The 20,318-nt window shown below is 42.8% G+C and overlaps 1 protein-coding gene across 4 annotated transcripts; it reads left to right on the forward strand.

The window, feature by feature from the left end:
* Positions 1-2,659: 2,659 nt before the first annotated feature.
* Positions 2,660-13,551, forward strand: CIDEA (cell death inducing DFFA like effector a). 4 transcript variants are annotated; one of them, XM_066183764.1, is made up of 6 exons: positions 2,660-2,738; positions 6,750-6,906; positions 7,096-7,242; positions 9,390-9,571; positions 12,747-12,922; positions 13,362-13,551. In XM_066183764.1, exons 1-5 carry the CDS (start codon positions 2,695-2,697, stop codon positions 12,877-12,879), a joined length of 663 nt encoding a protein of 220 aa, XP_066039861.1. In that variant the 5' UTR covers positions 2,660-2,694; the 3' UTR covers positions 12,880-12,922; positions 13,362-13,551. The 4 variants fall into 4 exon arrangements, with proteins under 4 accessions (XP_066039861.1, XP_066039851.1, XP_066039843.1 ...); XM_066183754.1 differs by having other exon boundaries at positions 12,747-12,904; XM_066183746.1 differs by having other exon boundaries at positions 12,747-13,551.
* The last annotated feature ends 6,767 nt before the right edge of the window (positions 13,552-20,318 follow it).

Here is a 20,318-nt window from a genome sequence, read left to right on the forward strand (position 1 = left end):
CAAAGAAAATGTTATTCCATTCCTCTTCAGAGTGTTCTCTAAAATCATTGAAGTCCATGACTGATACCTCCACCCAGTCCTCCCAATTCCCAAACTACATAGCCCATACACCATGTTTTTCTGTATGTCAGATCATTCCCACTTTCCTCTGAGTTTGTTCCAATCTGACTTTTTTTCTCAAAGGGTGATAAGGAAAGCCTGGCCTGACACTGCATGCTCATCAGTGTGAAGTTGCATGCAAAACTATTTCAAGTGCCTCCTCCTCCTCCTTGTTAAACATGCCAGATGCAAAATTTCCATAGCAATATGACCCCTGTGAGGAGTGACTTAATCAAACCTGCTTAACTTGAACTGCAGTGGAAAAGTAACACTTGTGGAGGCAGTCACTCCACTCAGCAAGGGGACAGTAAGGGAGCAATTTAGCAAGAGGGATTAGCACCCTTATTTAACTCCACCTCTAGTATTCACTCCCTTCTGTATCAGCCATGTACTTTGTCCCCTACATGATTAATATGTTCAGTGATGATTGAAGCAAATGTTGCTACGTCTTCTGGCCTCCTCATCTCAGCCTGCAGTTTGTTTTCTCTCCATGTAAAAGAGTGGAACGATTCTGCCTCTTACAGCTATTGTCTTTATACTGGGTGTTGTCACATCAGTTTTTAAAGACATCTCATTTGATTGCCCTGGCCTGGCAGTTTTGGCACCTGCTAGTGGTTTGTACTCTTCCTCAGTAGGTTCTGTGCACATCCCATCTGTATCCTGTGTTGCTACTGTTCAAAAATGCTTCTTTCTGAGGAGCCCAACCCCTAGGTCAGTGATTGACCCATGTGATGGTTTTACTGCTGCTTGATCAGAAAAGGGGAAAAAAAAAAGAAAGAAAAAAAAAAAAAAGAAAAAAAAAAGTAAGGAGTATTTGTGCAGCTTGTAAAACTACAGGTAATACCCTTCTCCTTTTCAGATGAGGACAGTCTTTAAAAGGACATGCTTTTCCTGTTACTCTTGTGCATCTATGCTTGCATTAGTTAGGCATCTGTGTTTTTATTAGTTACAACAATTGCCATGCAAATTGAAGCACTGATGCTGCTGGAGAAGCTTGTCCTTGCAAAACACACAGCCCTTGCCTCAGAGCTGTGGCAGGCCTTGCTTGTCCCTTGGGGGGCTGCTGAGCTGTTGCTGCACTGGTTGGACGTCTCAGCAGAGATCTTGGGGGAGAGCCACTTTGGAGAGAAAAATTAATCTTCTGCCAGACCAAAACTTCCACCTCCTCCAGACATTTGTATCCCAACCTGTACTGCAATTTCCATGTGATTTCTAAGGGGTACTCTCCCTTCCACAGACAGAGGAGGAGACAGACCATCTGACAAAACAGCACCTTCTCCCTTATTTTCTCCCTCCACAGGAAAAGCTGCAGGATACACAGGAGTTTTTTGACAGTAGATAAACCCTTGTCAAAAACTCCTTAAAAATGCATTGCTTTTCAGACTCAACATTAGATGTGCCCCACAATCAACCACAAAATACAAATCTAGGAGGAAACTGGCTGTTTGGAGTCCAGGGGAAAAAGAGGTTATATACACATGAGAAGGATCCCTACACTTCCAGGTCACTTCCTGCAAGACCTATGTAGCTTGAGGAGGAAGAGATAAAAGTCTGGGCTTAGCTTCCCAGGGCCAAGTTTCTTGGTCTAGACTGCTGTGAGGAAAGGAGCTATTTGTTTTATCAGGCTGGAGAGGAGATGCCATCCAAGAAAACAATTTGCCCTCAACCTAAAAAGTTGAAATCTTAGTAGCGGGTAAAGGCCCCAAATGCTGAGGACTGAAGAAGACATCTAGCAGGTGTCAGACTGTCTGCTAAAGAAAACTGGACAGCGAGAGGTATCTTGAGTGGTCCTTTCTACCCTAAACAAGAAAAGCAATTCAGGCAACCAAGTAATTGATTATTCCCGACCCTGGGGGTAACCTGAGTGCTGGTGGCAAGGGCTTCTGGAGTCATTCCCTGATCAGCAGTGGCAAGGTTTCCTGCTGCAGATTCTGGCCCTATGTCAGGCTGTTGCCTGAGGCGGGTCCTGATGCTTCTGGCTCTATTTTTCCTTTACAATAATTGCTGGACAGCTGTAAACAGCAGAAGCTGGTCCCAGAGCCCAAAAGAACTGTGAAGGATTTGTGTCCATGTGAACAGGAAACGCTGCCCTTGTTTCTGTATAGTAAACAGAAGCCACTGCTCCCCTGCCCATAGGAGTAACAGCAAATACCTCCACTACTGCACACATTAATCCAAGCTGTAAGCTTATTCACAGGCCCTAAAATCAGAAGCCGAGACACTTAATCTGTTGATTTGCTCTAATGCCTGGAGGCCACAAATGAGATTGGCTTCCACTGTTACTAGATTAGCTGTAACTAGCTGAGGTGTAGAGTGCATCCCCCGCACGCGCTGAACAAAACCTTCCCTGCCCCTTTCCCAGGTAAAACCACACGGCACTTCCTGAAGAAATATCCCTTCCCAAAGCGCGCTACCTGGCACCTGTTGCTGCATCCCCGGCGCTGCGGACAGGCGCCGAGCGCCAGCGGGGCTGTCCCGGGCACGGCTCCCGGTGCCGCCGGGGGCAGGCGGGCAGGGAGGGGCCGAGCCCGGAGGAGGAGCCCCGCCCGCTGCACTTAAGCGCCGTGACCGTCGCTGCCCCGCGGCCGGCGGGATATGGCCATGGAGGTGGCGCGGGATTGCGTGGGATCGCTGCTGCGGTGAGTGCGGGACGCTCCCGCCCCTTCACCATCCCCTTCTCCATCCCGGTCCGGCTGCTGGGGATGCCCGGGTCTGAGCAGCCCTGGCCGGCTCCAGCGCTGCCGGGCAGAGGGCGCGCTGCGGGTGCGGGCGGGGCTGGAGGGGGATTTACCCCGATGGACGCTGCGTGGGAGAAGGAGGTCGGGACGCTGTCGCAGCCCTGCGAGCCTGACTGAAGCTCTGCTGAGGGAAGCACAGGTAGGAGCCCTGCAGCCTAAGCCGCCTTTGAGGCGCAGCGGCCTCTCGGCACCCGAGGCTGCTGCCGGCTGCCTGCAGGTAGCATGTTGTCCCGGAGTAGCCGGGAGCCGCTGGGATTCGGGAACAACAGGACCACAAGCCCGGTGATGTTGTCACCGAGCCAGCCGCGTCCATGGACCTACAGCTCTGTACGCTGCTCGGAAATCCGTCCGCTGCCAGCTGCGCTTGTGGCGGCTCTACAGTGCATGTGTGAGCAGGAGAGCCGCGCTGCCATCTGGTTGAACCCGAAGTCTCCTGACTAATTTCTGACCTCTTCCTAATTTTTTGTTTCGTTGGGGGTTTTTTTGTAGTTGTTTTCTTTTGTTTTGCCTCCCTGTTACTGCCGCTGTCGTTTGCCAGCGAACCCTAACCTAAAAATCAATCCGTGCCGTATCCTGGAGCGTGTTGTGCAACGTTGGTTTTTCTGAGTGGGGCTGAAGACCATTGCACCACATTCTTAGATAAACATATGGGGCATTTTGCAAACAAAGATAAAGAGTGAAATATGTGTACAGGGCTCAAGGCAGGCTTTTAATCCCTGTGTCCTCCTGAAAAATTAATTCGTCTCTCCCACCAGCTTTGACACTAGAGTGAATGCTTGTGGCAGCATTCGTGAAGCCCTCTCTAGCAGATTGTAGTTATCCAAAACAAACTGGATAAGATGCTAGAGTTTAAAGTTATTTGATCTTTCAATCATAAAATATTTTTGTATTTTCCACAGATGTGGGATTCCTTCTTAGAGCTAGGACTTGATCCTTTTGGCTTTAAAGAATAATAAACCAACAGTGGATTTGTCTGCATTCAAACGTCACTCAACTTTCTAATAAAACCAACTGCACCTTAGCTCCTTTTCAGCCCTTGTTTTGTGACTTAGCTTGATCAGCTTTTAATAGGAAATTATTTTTTGGTAACTTCAGTCTAGCAGAGGAGTTCCCTGTGTCAGGAATTGGTTTGTCTATGTTTTGAGGACAGCTACAACAAGAATGGATCTTTGTAACAGCTGTGAATGTAGGCTGGCCTGTTTGAGCCTATGGTCTAGGAAGGAGAGTGGCACCCAAAATAAAAACAAGCTTTCAGCAATAGGCCCAGAAATGGAAGGGTTCACACTCTGTTTATCTGGCTGCTTTTCATCATTCTGCCTTTTGTCTCCTCATTGGCTGAAACCTCAGCCTGCCCTGGAGCCCAGACTCACTTCTTCGTAAGCAGGCTTAGTTTACAGATCATATTGTCAGGTTTCATCAAAATGTAGGTGAAATTTCACTACTGTTAAACAACTTCTTAAGATCTTTCCTGTTCAGTGACTGTCTGCTGATGATAATGTAACCCCTGGTTTATTAGTCTGTTTGTTTTATTGCTGTGACTTTAGATAGAACTAGGTAGCAGTGTGAGGTGATTGATCCTGACTCCTTGAGAAACTTCTGCTCAGCACTTCAAAGCATGGCTTGTAGAGTTGGCTGGGGTGAACCCTGTTAGATCAAGTCTTGCCCATGAGCTGTGTCCCTAATATTTTTCATTCTTTGTCAGTATGTATGTTTTGGTTGTTACCCCTATGCCTTGTCTTTTGTGAATGACAACTTGGCTTAAGTAATGGGAAAGAAAACTTTTCAATGGAACTAATATTGACTGTCCTTGCAAAAAAAAAAAAAAAAAAACAAAACCAAAAAAACCCCACAAACGCTGTACTCACATATATATCGCTCAGGTTACTATTCTACATGCAAGTTTTCAAATTTTTGAGAGGCAATGAGGTGTAATCAGCTGTGAAAGCTCTTGAAACCCCAGTGCTGCAATTTTTGACATCAAGTGTTAATGGTGAAATGGTTTCACCAGACCCAAGGTAGATGAGCAGGCTTCCTTCCTGAGAGAGAGACTCAGTGATTCAGAATGTGAGCTGCCCACAACCAGTGGGGTGATTGGGGACCTATTAACTTAGTCAGCAGAGAGATTGGCAAACACAGCCTGTCCTAGCAGGCTTCCCTTCCGTGGAGCTTCCATGCCCTTGTCAGCGCTACTGTCTCCTTGTCCTCCTCCCTGGCCCTCACCCTTTACCAGCAGGAATACTGCTTATTAGCTCTTTAATATGAAACAGTGCTTGTTTCCTGAAGGCCGAACTGGCTGCTTATCCTCACCAGCTTTGTCACAGGAAGGACAGAGGTTTCCATCAGCCACATGTGTATAAATGCCAGATGTTGAAAGCCAGGGACCTACAGTTTAGCCAGGATTTGCAACAAAGTAATAGCATGAGTTAGAACAAAACTGCTGAATGTTCTCCTCCTTTAAAAAGATTAAAGCTCCAATAATGCCAAGGAGTTTTTGAGGAAGGTAAGCTTGTTGTTTAGAGGAAAGGTGATAGCCCAGAAGAGTGGTTCAGAGTGAGATTGGTAAACAAATTATTTGCTGAAATCTGAATCTATTCTAGTCAAGAATGACGTTCTGTGCATTCCGAACAGATGGTAACAGACCAGATAAGAGGTGTGGAAAAGATGTTTATTCTCTGCAGTTGGTATGGATTTGCACAAAAGGTGTGACTGGGACATCATGAGTTGAGTAACTTTATACCATCTCATTGTTCTAGGAAGTTCTCTATTCACCCTCTGGTTGCAGGTACAGGCTGCCAGTTCACTCTACCCTTAGTGAAAGTGTCTGAGAATTTATTTTCCTACATAAAGTTGACTTTTTACACCTGTGTGGGAAAACAAAATGGGGATACATTGCTTTCCCACTCCTGAACAATTCAGTATTAAGGAACCAAAGGTATTTACAGAGGGTAAAGTCCAGGAGTGTGGAAGACAAAATATTGCCTCCCTTTAAAAGCTTTAGAAATCAATCCTTCTCAGGTGTCGGGCAGAGTGCCATTTTTGGCAAGCTGACTATTGACCTAGCCATTATCATTTGTCAGAAAAAGTGTCACTAGGTGTAGATGAGAGCAGGTCTGTACCTTTGTGTGGGAATAGGCTGTTACTGGTGTTATGTGCTTGGTTTACCTAAGATAAATATGCAATTACCTAGAAAAATCTAAAATATATTTCCAGAAGTGATTGAATTCTTCCAGCCTCGCTGGCAGCCTGCTCCAACACCATGTATTTTTGTACTTGGATCTTAACTTTGATTGCATTTAACTCCTTCTGATACAAGCCCCTTATTTTGTGTTTTTCAAAACCAGGTGGAGTTTTATAGGCTGCAGATATAATTTACAAACAAGTGCCTTGACTCTTCGGAAGTCAAGTGTAGCCATATCGTAAAGCTCTGCTTGCATTCTGCCCCTGGGTGTTTTGAATATGGGTAGTATGCTCAGTCTTCCTAAAACAAACTCATATCTTTACACACAAGATTGCTTTCAATTAATTATGGATTTCACTGAGTGTTTATCTTGGAAATAAAGAGAATTATCTAAGTAACTGAATTTAAAAGGTAGCAGCTCTTAATGCATTCAGTTTTACAACCCATCAGCTTCACTGTGATTGTGACCTTGTCGTCAGCCAAGCTAAAGGTGTCCCATGTCTGCTTGAAATTGTTTTAATTTTAAAGGTCTTTCCAAATGTCATGGGCAAGAGGGAGTTCAGAGATAACATATCTGTAGGGCTGTGTAGTATTTAGTTTTGAAATTAAGCTTCAAGAGTCTTAATGTGACCTGTGAATTACTCGTATAATGTGATTATGTCAACGTCTTCCTCTTTCTTGCAGTACTTGACACAACTGTTTTCGTAACTATGTTGAATTTTTATTTGTCTTAGATCTTTCATATCCATGGGAGCATCTGTAGGAGCAGTAACAAAACAGACCCTGTTCCCTCCTCTCATGCCTGCAGGGCGGCCTTTCCGTGTGTCCAATGCCTCCCGAAGCAGCCGGAAAGGAATTGTTGCAAGCAGCCTGCAAGAGCTCCTCAGCAAGGTACAGCAAACAGTCCCACTCTGACTGAAACTTACGGGGAAATACAGCATCCCAGAAAGACAACCCACAGACTTGTTCTTCTAAAAAACCATGACTGGGGAAGTTCAGGAGAATATTTCAGATGAGCAAGTCTCAATATGAAATGATGGGTTCTCTTTAGGATGCTAAAATCTCCTGGGTTTTTTTCAGACTTTAGATGCCTTCGTTATAACTGCTGGAATAGTTACCCTGGTTTTGGAGGAAGATGGCACAGTTGTGGACACAGAAGAGTTCTTCAAGTCCTTGGATGATAATACACACTTCATGGTTCTAGAAAATGGACAGAAATGGACACCGGTAAGTGTTGACTGTTTCTTTCTCATTTGAGTAGAAGTGGATGGAGGAATGTTTGTGGCTGCTAAGATTGTTGGAAAGAAGGGAGAAGAGGAAGAAAAATTCCTCAGAAGAGGCAAGGTGTAAACTCCTTGGTGAGCCTTCCTGGATGAAAAATCAAGTTCATATTTCTTATTGTCCCTTGTTTGGACATAGATCTGTTGGCAAAATCCACCAGGAATTGAAATAAAACATTACAACTGAAAAGACTTAGAAGGACAATATCCTGCTTTTGGAGAAGCTCAGAAATATTTGTTCTTGAGCCTTTTTTTAACATAAAGAAAATTAGGACTTTGACTCCATGAAGTTAAAAAATACAGTGCCTTTAAAGATTAGACTGTAAAAATGCTCAAGTAAAGTAATATAAAGCAAGTTCTGCCTTCTGAAGGCAGTAAGAGTTAATGATAATTATAAATATGCCTGTGTTTTTGCAAATAGCCAGAAGCTGGCATCAGAGCCTAATGTTAGTCTGCATTCTTCAAGATATTTAAGAACTACTAAAACTGGCTTGCTTTAGCCTTTTAATCATGTAAATTCAGTATTCAATTAGTTCTTTTATGGGGAAATAGTAATCCATATATTAATAGCATAGAGTCAAACTCGTAACTCTTTTTCCATGAGATGGTTGTTGCTAAAAAAAATGGTATCAGAATTTTTTCTACCAGTTGCAGAGCTGGCTGTGGAGCTGTAAGCAGGGACACAATTTTTGTGCCTCCACAAGTACAGCTCGATCATGTGGCCCTGTTTTCCCAGTCTCCTGTTGCAGTGTGGGCAGCCTGTACACTTTTCCCCAAAATACTTCACTGGCTTATCAAGCTCTGCACCTGGGCTATGAGCTCCAAGGGCAGAAAAGGGGTTGCAGCCAGGGTGTGACTCCACTTTGCTCCTGTCTCCTGTCTGGCATTGTAGCAGCACAATTTTGAATGCAGCCCCTCTTCAGAAAGTGCTGAGTGACAACAGAGGGATTGTCACAGCTTCACCAATCACCTGGGGTGTAGCAGGAGCTCTGTCCTGCTTTATCCAAATATTCTGGGTGCTAATGGGGAGGGGTGTGGGGAGATGCTTCCAAGCACACCAACTGCTTGTACATGACTAAAGCTGTTGTTGATAGGGGACCCTGTTGCTGGAGCTAGGAGGTTATCAAAGTAAAACAAGCATAAAATTGCTGGCTAATGATATACTGCTGTGTTTAGCTTTGTCTGACTTATCATGACACTGTCTGAGGGCTGGGGTGTCAAGTACAAAAAGGCCCAGTCTTACACAACTTTATTGCTTCATTTAGCATGCAGAAAAAAGCCTGGCAGCTGCCAGGTCATTAACCTTGAGCAGAATGTGCTGAGCAGAGGATCCCGTGTATCCACTAGATGTCTCTGTGAATATGGGTTCTCTTTATTATTTTCTTTTTGTTTTTCCTTTCTTGAAGCACACACCCTGCAGCAGACAAGGGCTGCTTTCAATAAAGGAGGGAGCATTTAAGGTGGAAGATGTCTTTCTGTGCTATTTCTCCTTTGCTTTTCCTCTTAAAATCTCATTATTAAACCCTTGGCCTTAATCAGCAGAGATTCCCTCCCTGTGTTTCTTTTAAGTAGAAGGAAAGAGATGTTGTGAGCCAGGTTTTGAAATGAGCCCCTGACTTTTCACAGATGTCTGATCTTTGCAGCTGTCTCCAAGAGTGCTCATCAGTATTGTGTTCCTGACTAAGCAGAAGGACCTGATGTCATCCTGGATATTTGGTGGCCTAATCTCGCTGCCTCAGAAAGCAGCCAGAATGTACCAGGATAAATAAATGGCAGGAGCACTGTCCAGTGACTTCAGTGTAGTCTGAAGAAGCTCTACTACAGAAAATAAATATTCAGGAGATGCTCTGTCACTCCAGAATTTTAGTGTCTCTTTGGAAAACTTCAAAAGCCTGTTCAGGACTTGAAAAACCATGCAGAAGCTACAGACCTCCTTTTCTATGTGTTAATGCTTTCAGTTCAGGTTTAGAACTGACCAAAAACTGGCCCCAAGACTAGAATAAGCAAAGCTGCTTCTGAAGATCTGCACTGTTAATAATTGTCTTGCTGTAGTTTCCTGTGTTGTGGTACAAATTCTCTCTCTTTTTAAATCAGACAAAAAATGGAGTTGTTGCTGTGAGAAAAAAGAAGAAAATGGGAGTAGCTAACATCACATTTGATCTGTACAAACTGAACCCTAAGGATTTTATTGGCTGCTTAAACATCAAGGCAACCTTCTATGAGATCTACTCTATCTCATATGACATCAAATGCATGGGAGCAAAAAGCGTATTGAGGTGAGTGTGTTTCTGCTATACTGGTCAGGTGTACATGTTAATGCAAAAATCTGTGTTTGCTATTGGTTCTGTGGAGCAGGTGTGTTTATAAAATCAGTATTTTTGTTATTTATTACCTACTGACCAATATGCTGACTCTTTCCTTGTAAGGTGGATAGCTGACTGGTAAAAAACTTCCTATAGCTTGCTTATGATGGAATCTTAAGTTTCCACCAAGGCAAAACTCTTTATCAGCTTGTATTTACTGAAAGGGTGTAAGTAGGGTTTCTTTGTTCTGCTGAGAGAATTTCCTCACATTTCCTTGACTTGTTTGTCTGAAGAATGCAGGAGGCTGGGGAAAGAAGCTCTTCAAAGAGGAGACTTCAAGCGGACTAAATGAGAAGAATTTGAGATCTAATGTCAGGGGTCTTAAAGCTTGCTCAGACATTGCTGTTCCTGTTTGCCACATTCGCCACTAGAGCTACATGGAGGGAAAGGAAAATGTAAGAGAGGTGAGACTCTCACCTCTTAATGTGGACTTGTCATCTGTAGCAAGACTCTGTGGTGTCATTGCTCTTAAGCCAGCTAGTGTGGTCTCTTGGCAGGCTAAGGGAGCCTGTCAAGGACCACTGTCTCCTGCAGGACTGATCTGCTATGGGCTGTGAGTTTGGTAGAGCTGGCTATCGGGAAATGCTGTCTTAAAATAATACCTCTCCAGTCCACTGTTTTCAGCAATGAGTTGAAAGCTGGTGCCCTGTCAAGAACAGCTGTGTTCTGCCCTGGTTCAAAAAGACTCCTGAGTTCAGACCCCTTCCTAGAGGTGCTGTACTTCTGACAGCTGTTTAAGCTGCAACCCCAGGTTTCTCTACCTGACTTGTAGAGTTCTGGTTGAGACACATTGGTGTGCTGCATTTTATTACTTGAGGACCAGACCTGACAGACAGATGTGTATGTCATCAGTGAATCTTTTATTTGTCCAGAGTGACATGCAGACTTTAGATGAAGCCTTTAAGCAGTCCTTCCTTTCCTGATGCAGGTATGCTGATCGGCATTGTCATGCAGATCTTGTTCCCTGTCCTTCAGTCTCACTGACCTCTCCTGCTCTACTTGGGTGGTCCCTTCCTTAATCTTCGAGGCTACGGATGGTAGAGGGGCTGTAGACAAGACTCCTCTCTGGTCTAGATGAAGTGATTATCCAGCTACATGCTGCATCCACCTGTAACACTGACTTCATTAGGGTTTCTTCAAAGCAGAGGTTCGCCCTTGGACAGCTGCACTCCTCCAGGTCTTATGTTTGTCAAACTCTCTCGAGCCAAAACAAACTCTGGTCTCTGACTGCCTGCTATAGAACTGGGTATCAGCACTGGACCTTGTGCTGCTAAGGAGGGTTTGAAGTGACAATTCTGCCTCCCTGCCAAGACAGGGCAGCTGGTGAGAAAGGAGCGGTGCTGGCAAACAGCTGAAGTAGCTGTGGAGTTCTTCTGGAAGCTCTGTTATGTTACAGAGCTGAGCTGGACGGGAAATGTCTCTGTCAGGGTGGAATGACAGTGTGCTAGCAAAGAACAGGATGACAGAAGAGATAACCTTGGGTACCCTTGAACACAGCAGTGACATGGCCTGTCTCAGCTTGCCGTTAAATCAGTGACAGAGGATGTCAGGATCCTGGTGTAGTCCCTCTGCTAATGACTTCAGATCGCTAACTCTGATGCCCTCTACCCGAGCCCACATGCAGAGCGTGGAGGGAAAAGGACTGAAAAATGCTGCAGCTGTTGCTGATGGGAGGGGCTGGAAGCCTGCCAGGTCTGATTAGTGCATTTCCCCTCGTGGTGTTCCCCTGTCTGACTGTAGGATCGAATGTCCAGCTCAACAAATAACTTGCTCCGTGGCTTAAGTGGCAACTGCTCTTGTGTGCAAGTGACACACTGCAGCTGCTCCAAAGCCCAGCACCAGCTGCAGCTTTCTTTACAACTGTAAAGCTCCTTGGCCTGTTCTGTGTGCCAGAGGAAGAACATGCTGAAATGGCACGTGTGGGGAGCATGAATAAGGGTACAGTGTTCTTTAAAGGCTTCACAGGCTCTAAGTACAGGGTATTCTGTTATGTTGAGGCATTGGATTTCAACGGCAGAGCTTTCATGACAGTGGGGTTAAAAATGAATTTGTAGGAGGCAGATTTTTGCTTCTCTGCTTAAGCTCAAAGGACAAGTGAATAGAAGCAGAGGGTTCACAGCTGTATGTTTTCTTAGACAGGAATTCAGAAAATCTTCCTGCTCTTTTTTTTTTTTTTTTTTTTTTTTTTTTCAGAAGAGAGGCTGATCTGGTTTTCTGTGTCTTCAGAAACTGATCCCATTCAAGTTCTGGAATGGTTCCAGTTTTTTTTGTACTGCTTCCCAATGCCTCAGCTTCATACTTGGGAGGACCCTCCTAACTTCTGGGGGATGAGACTCAAATGTAGCTCTCAGTACTTATGTCCCTGTTGTTTCTTGCAGAATGGAAGGTTGAATAAATGATCATTCAAATATGACTGTCTCTTCCCCTGTGAGGATCCACAGTTTATGTTGTCAGCCTCTGGTACTTACTTGATGTTATCTATGGATTTGTACTGATTCTTACACAGCAATATATATTTGAATGCTGATTTTATCAAATTTTTAGAAAATAAAATAGATGTGAACTGAGAATTCTTAAGGCTTGCAGCTTGGCCAGCAGTAATTTTCCTGCTTCACCTGTTTTGCTGTTGACTACTCACTGTAATGTGATTGTTCAGCTTCAGATCTAATCAGGTTTGATCTGTGGCTTGAAGATGAATACAGGGCTGTATTAGTGAATGACAAAGGTGAGACATGAGGTGAGTTTATGCTGCAGGAATGCTGCTCCCAGGCAACGTTGTTTGCTGTAGTACTGTGATGGTGTGAGTGATGGCTTTGCAGAAGGCCTGTAAGGGTCTAGCAGGATGTCAGCCTGCTTTATTGAATTCTGGTTTGTGATTTCTGGTTTTGCCAACATTTCAATAGTTTTCTGTCAATCAAGTGTTTTCTCTAAAGAAGGTGCAAAAGTGACCATCTCAGAAGTGAGAAGGAATGAGAGGAGTTCTTAAATATATTGACTTGACTCATCCTAATGTTGTGGGTGGAAAGGGGGGTAATGTAATCTTGCTGGTGATTTTTTTTTTTGCTTAAACAAATTACTTTTCTTCCAGGAAAGTGCTTCAGCTATTATCACATGCAGCACAAATAACAGGACAATTTCTTCTCTACACTGGAACATATATGTTGCAGTTGATGGGTGAATATGATGAAGAGGACATGTACACAAGATCCAGGCAGGAATAGTGACCACAGCTGCCCTTCTGATGTCGAATCCTTTTGCTTAAAGGCATTCTCTTGCCCAGTTCTGATTGTAACAATGTTATAGTAGGGAGATGTACACTAACGTAAACTAACATTTTTCCTCTTTGGGAGTGCCTGTAGGCCGTAGTCATGAAGTGTTGGATGTTCACAGGCTCTTAACACCACAAAAAGATGGTTGCCTAATGTCTGAGAATCTGGCAAAAGGAGAGAGAGGGCAGGTTTTTGCCCCAGCAAATCGAAATGGAGAATAAGTATACTTGGAAACTTGCATGCTTTGTAACCAGTGGAATATTTTTTGCACCAATCAAGACACTGTTTTGTTATTTTTGGGATTGGTTGTTTGTTTGTTTTTCATGGCTATTTACTTGCATTCTGAACAGACTGGGCTGTAAGGTGAAGGTGAGAGGACTGTGGGGTGTGTTTGTTTATTTGTTTGTTTTAATCCTTAACAGTGCTGGCATTAGAGTGAAACTGGAATTGAGGTGAAGTGTACCTATTTACTCCTGCTGACAACAGAACTACATAGTGCAACCTCAGTCCTACTTCAGTGACTGACTCTTCTCATGAAGTCTAGTTGGAGATTTACAACTACTAAGCAGGCGGCTAAGATTTAGCCTTGCTTCCCTTAAAATAAATAAAACCTTTTCATTATCATTCTTTTTTTTTTTTTTTCAAATCTTCAGGATGTTTAGGTTATTACAGCTCACACAGTTAAAGAACCTGATGTATTTTTTAATGAATCTGATGTCCAGTTCTGCCTGAGCATTCAATTATCTGCCGTGGTTTAATGAATATGGCTTGTGAGCAAGCAGCTGAAGCTTTTTTCAGGGATTAAACCACCAGTTCTGCAGTTTTTACTGTTGCAAGATGACACTAGGTCATCATCGAGTTGGGCTTGAGGTACATGTAAGGGATGCTGGATATTTTGTTGCCCTTGAGTTCAGGGGAGAGCAGCAGGGACACACTCTAGTCTTGCATAACGTACATGTATGCTCTAAAGTGACTATTTGCAGTGTTATAATCTCCCAAGACAAGCTGTATTAAAGGACAAAGTAATGTTTCCTGCAGTTTGCTGAACTGCTGCTATGCCCAGCTTTCAGTAGGCTTTGCCTCAACAGTGTGAAAAATTGGAGGCCAAGTAACCTTAGGCATCTAGTGTCAAAATGTGAACTCAGCTTGGTGAAGGAAAGAAAGTCCAGTTTTGGTTGTTCACAGGTGTAGCTTTTGAGGGTTTTGTTTGCTTGCACACAAAGAATTATAGGAAGGCTGAAATCTGTTAAGGGGACATCAGATGCAGGAGATGTGTCTGTCCTGGCAGTAGGTGGCATCTAGTAAGAGCGTTTCTGGTGCCAAGAGAACAAGTGGAGTAGGGGAGGAAATCAGTGGGAGTGAAAGGGAAAAGACCACTATGGACCCCAAAGTGCTTGCCATGCCTCTGAGACAGGAAGCCAGTAACTGTGTGCACCATCTGCACTGCTGAAAGAGAAGCAGAAAGGTGGAAAAGATGAAGTCTCATGGTTGGTGGTGTCTATTCTGACCTCTTTACTGGGTCTGTTCACTTCAAAAGTCACTGATACATGGCAAAATTGCTCCTGCTTTCAGCTGCAACTCTCACCTTCATGTTCTTATTTTTGCCTTCCCATTACGAGTGTGGCTATGCCAGCTGAAGCTGCATCCTTCAAATCACCTTTGAGAGGAAAGGCAACCTAAACCCAAGTGCTGAAGGGACTGATGGAAACAAGTTTTGGTTGGTCTCTGCCCCTCTCTTAAGTAATGGTATTACAAATAAATAGACAGCTAAGAAAAACCTTGGTGTCTTTTCCTAATTCCTGTTGTTTCCCATCTACTTCTAAGCATTTGCTGGAGGAGGCAGAGGGCATACTGCTCCAGATAAGGGGATGGCTTATTCCTTCCTAATTTCCCACAATGAAGAATGTCTGGAGTTTGCAGCACTGTCACGTGTCCTTCACAAGAAAACAATAAACTATTCTGGGAGTAATGAGAAAGCTTCCATTTTGATATAACCTCTTTATGTTTTATCTGTATTTTTCTTGACACCCCCCTGCATAAATGATTGTTGCCATGTTAATTGTTGGCCAAAGTTTTTCTTTCCCTGTCAAGGAAGAGCATTTAACTGACTTTACAAGGACATGGAAATTAATTCTTTCAGCTTTTAAGGACCACTTATTCTATTAAAACAAGCATACTTCTTGAAGGAATTTCTCTTAAATGCTTCTACGAATATTTATGTTGCCTAAAGTAAGAGCACCAGTAGTAAAAAAAAAATGTATAACAACTGGAATAGCTCATTGTTGCTTTAAGTTCCTTCTTCAACATCTGTAGTACAAAAGCTCTTTTGCATGTCTGAACTGTGCAGATCCCAAATTCCAGCCTTCTCTTGCCAGAGGCAATTGTTACAGGACATAGTTACAGTCCATAGTTTACAGTGGCACTATCTGGGACTCTAGCAGCGATCTGAAAAGCTAACCTGTTATGAATGTGTAATGTTTTTAAGCAGCTGCTGCTTCAACAGCTTAACATTTAAAACTTGAGCTGCTGAAGTTCCTGTGTGCAGCAGTTTCCATCTTGGAGCAATTCCCTCTGTTCAGCTGTTTGCATTTTGAATTAAAGGAGCTCAGATTTGATATTTTCTCGAAATGGGAAAAGTGTCCTGAAAGTTGTATCTAAAATTGTTTCATTGCTTCTGAATCTGAGACTTTCACAGGCTTAGTATTTGGAGGTGATATTTTCTACTGTACCATCTTCTTTCTGGAAATAAAGTTTTGGCTTTGAGTCAGACTGGAGGAGTTTGCCATTCTCTGAGGTGGAACCAGTTTGTTTTGGGGGGGGGAGGGTTTTGTTGTTGTTTTTTTTTTTTTTACAGACTGCTTAAGAAGGATAGCTTTTACTTCAGCTGAATATGGAATGCAGCAAAGACGTACCTTTCAGAAAGCTGTAGAAGTGTTCTGTATTTCAGAAAATACGAGTGCTATGCAATATCTAGCAAGACACAGAAAAACTAAAAAGACAGGCTCTTAACTGCAGGTATGTGGAGAAGCAGCCAGATTTTTCCACTTGGCATTTTTAGCTTTAGCTTTAATTCCCATAACCTCAGTTAACCTGCATTTGTTGCTGTTGCAGACAAGACTGGGAGCAAGGACATGCAGAAGGTGTGAAACATGTTCGCTGCCTCCTAGCTTGCACTGACCCTTTTTGCCTGTTGCTTTGCATCACTTACTAACAATGCACCAAGTCCTACTCTCTGGTTACCAAAAAAGGAATTTTCACTGAAGTAAGAGACCTTGTTGACTCAGGCACTGCTCATGTTCTGCAGACAGAGCAAAGTTGCTTTCTTTGCGACCAGAATGAAGAATCTAGCAGCTTTTGTGTGTGTGCAGTTTATCATTACCTAATTTCCTTCCTTTCATAAACCCATGAAAGTTTTCTTGCACCTTCCGATTCTTTCAGAAGAAAGCCCTTCTGTCCAGGGAGAGAGGAAAAAGCAGGGTCTAAATTCCTTAGATCATTTGAAATATGCTGTAGGAAACATTATGAATCCCTTCCCTACAGAGGAAGGGAAGATAAAAGCAGGAAAATTGGACTTTGGGCTGGAATTTTTTTCAGTGAAGTGTCCAGAGAGGTATGTATACACAATTTTGGAAATGTTGGTAATTCTGAATTTTAAGTGTGAAGATAACCTCATATGATAATTTGTAACCAGCAGAATGTAATTGTAAATCATTTCAGTGTGCTTCTTCCCTGAATTCACACTTCAACTAAATGCACAAGATACTTAATTAAAAGCTAAAAGAAATTTAAAACCAGAGTACAAAGCATATTTTTGACTTGATGCCCCAAGGTTTATTTGTCTTAATGTGATTGGCATACCACTTCAGTTATGTATCAGCAAGTATCCTTGTGGGGCTTATCATATCTTTCTCTACCTTACATTGTCATATATGTAGCTAAGATATTTTCAAGTGTAAGGATTGTTATTTTGCTAAGGGAAAATATACTATTTTCTCGCTTCGCAATTTTTAATCTCAGTAGTTTAGCTTGCTGTGAAAATTGAGATGGGTGAAAGTTGCTTTCAATGATGGCAATATTTTCTACTGTGTGGTGCCATTTATAGGGAACATCATTCATTAATAAATGAAATCAAGAAGTGGTTTTGGATGTTGTCTCTATTCATTTCCAGAATAACTTAGTCCTGAAATGATCATGAATATTAATGAATCTATGGTCTGGCATAAACCGTTTCCAAATGCTGGACTGTGGCAGTGAAGTAACTGGATACTATTTTGTGGCTCTGAGCTCTTAACTCCTTACTGCTGACTCACTTTCTGGCCTCAGAGAAACTGTGTAAACTGTGTTTCCTTTCATACAAAAGGTCTGCTTTCCTCCATCTTTTACAAATGTTGCAAAAGACTACAAGATACTGAGTACAGGAAATAGAAGGTTTCAGTGATCTCTGGTGTTCACTAAACACTGTTAAGATCAAAGATCTCTTTATTTTGCCTCACAAAACCTCTCTGCAGTCATTTACCTTGAGTAGTAGACATGTGACTGCAGGGAAAATTGATTTAGTTTAGTGAAATGTCTTATTTGTCTAGTTCAGGATTAACTTAAGCTTGAGGGGGGTTAGCATGCAAGTGTGATTTGTCTATTGTTCTTCTATCTATTAAGAACATCTTGTATTTAGCTAAAGGGTCAGTTTTGAAGAGCTTGACTAATGGAGCAGTTCCCCTCTTGTGGGGGAATCACGGTCTGGTTTCTTGCTGTGGGAAAGCACAAAACGGAACTGTGTTTGGTTCAGTGGCAAGGCTTTGGCAGTGGGAATTAGAGGGATACTGTCGGGGCGGCCTCTGTGTCGTACAGAGCTCCTTCCATCTGGCTCTGAAATGAGCCCACCATTGCCCAAAGCTGAGGCCTTCAGACAAGCTGGCCGTGTCTCTGTGGAAACATATTTAAGAAAGGGTTAAAAATGCTGTGCAGCAGCTGTGAGGAAGAACTGAAAAAACTGTGGGAGATAACCGACAGACTTCAAGGTCAGAAAAGAAGTGGGAGGGAGTGCTACACGTTCCAGAGAGATCTTTCTCTGCAGCCTGTGCAGGAACATGCTGGAGGAAACATCCACCCATGGACGCCCCCTCCCACAGCAGGTGGACATGCCTGGGAGGAAGCTGCAGCCATGGGGAACCCAGGAATGAGCAATTTTTCTGGCAGGAGCTGTGGGCAGTGAGGGACCCACACTGGAGCAGTCAGTTCCACACACTGTGGAAGGGAGCCAGGCTGCAGCAGACTGTGAAGGACTGTATCTTGTGGGGAGGGCCCATGGTGGAGCAGGGGAAAGGGGGAGAAGGAAGGAACAGCGCAAAAGAATGGATGCGGAGTGAGGTAGCTGATCATGACCCTCATTCCTCTACGCTGCTTAGGGACAGGGAGAGGAGGTAGAAGAGCTGGGAATGAAGGAGTGAAGTTCAGCTTCGGAAGAAAGCGGAGTTTGGGGAAGGTGTTTTTGTTTTGCCTTTGTTTCTCACCATCTTATTCTATTTTTTGCTGAAATTAAATTTATCTTCCCTGGGTTCTGTCTGCTTTGCTGATGTCAGTAAAACAGTGATCCCTCTGTCTTTATCTTGACCCACAGACTATTTCATCTTATTTTCTCCCCATGTCTGTTGAGGGGATGAGGTGAGAGGTCAGCTGGTGGGTACCCGGCAGACAGCAAAATTTAACATACCACAAGCAAAACACACTGGAAGTAAAAACAAGCAAAACCCTCAAGGTGTTTGTGTTAATGAGGGCCAGTAAAATTGAGAACAAATTTTTTTGAGTGATTTCTGAATGGCTTTTCACAGCAATGTTTTCAGGGACAAAGCAGAGTCATAAGCGAGACAAAGTTAGCATTTTCACTTTACTAAGCCCAATCTCAGGTGTGGTTTTTCTAAGGTCACTCATCAGTCTGAATTGTTTGTAGTAGGCCCCACTACTAATGTGTTCTTGATTAGGAATATTTATTAATAAATTGCAATTACCACTGGAAAAATAACTTTGAAATAGTACTGTTAGTAGTTTCATAAAACAAAACAACTAATGGAATGTAACACTAGAAATAAAGTTTGTCTTAGTAGACTCCACAATCAGGATAATGCATTTTATGCAGTTCCAACACAAAAAATTGATTGACCAACAGTTTCCTAAAAAGTCTGCTTCAATAATTAGCATACATTATGTATAGATTGGGGGTGGGGGGGTTTAAGTAATGTAACTCTTATAACAGGTTGTTTGTGATTGTCATGCATTTAAAAAAAAAGGAAGAGCTTAGGTCCTCAGACAACTCTATTTAAAAAAACAGTAGCTTAATAATGTGTGTAGTCAGTCAGTCTATTATAGACCTAAAGAAATCTCAGACATCTAAGAAGTCCTTTAAAGTCCTAAAGGTAATTTCTTATGACACATTTTTAATTACTTCATGAAGTCCATAAACTTTTATGTTAAAAACACTTCTAATTAAAAAACATCTTCCCTTGCATAGGTATGTAGCTTGGTTTGCTGCTGCTCTTTATTAAGGAGTGTTTTCAAACACTCTTCTCCCATCTCAAAAATCAGGAGAGACTATACAAGAAAACTATAAATAATCTAATTTAAGTAGAAGGACTGCTGCTTTATTATTGAGCTAGACAAACTGAAGTCTATGGTAAACTCTATTTTATTCCTGAGAAGCTAAATTGCAAATGCCATCATTTCAGTGATTCCTGTACAAAATGTGCTTAATGTAGATGCCCTCCCAGCTGCAGCTCTCTTGCTTTCTTGACTACTTAGGGAAGTTGCCTAGAAAAGCTGCCTAGAAAAGCTGCCTTGAACAGTTGCAGAATGTTGTTCTAATTTCCACCCAAGTGATCATGCTTTCCAAATTAAAGTCACCACCTCCCAGAATAACCAATGTGTTTTCAGAGATGATTGACTATTCAAAAATAAATCCATTTTACCAGAAATCATAAAGTATTAAATAGCTGCTGCAAATATTCCAGTCTCCCAGAAATGCCATTTCATCTTTGGATGGGATGATCAAGCTGTTTTCCCTCATTAATATAAGCACTTTCTGCATACTACATTAGGATCAATATTTTATCTTGATAAGAAAAGTACTATCTATAATAGTTCCACCTTTGTGACCACTGAATTTAGTAAACAGTCCTCTCAATTCCTCCAAGTCTTAGCTGGGCCTGACATGGTACCATGTTCAGTTTTCACAAGAGTTGCGATCAGTGAAAACAAAGCAGGTTTTGTCACTTGCAGCATCAGCTATGACTAAAGGCAGTAGCAACCTAACAGACAAAAGTCACTTTTCTTTCTCTAACTTTTCCCTCTCCAAAGGTTATTAAGTTTGGGGGGCCGTTAATATGAGGGGGGGAGGATTG

This window comes from Chamaea fasciata, unplaced genomic scaffold (assembly GCF_029207755.1).
Source record: "Chamaea fasciata isolate MVZ Bird 193981 ecotype frontalis unplaced genomic scaffold, bChaFas1.0.hap1 SCAF_1, whole genome shotgun sequence".
In the NCBI taxonomy this organism is placed as follows: Eukaryota; Metazoa; Chordata; class Aves; order Passeriformes; family Sylviidae; genus Chamaea; species Chamaea fasciata.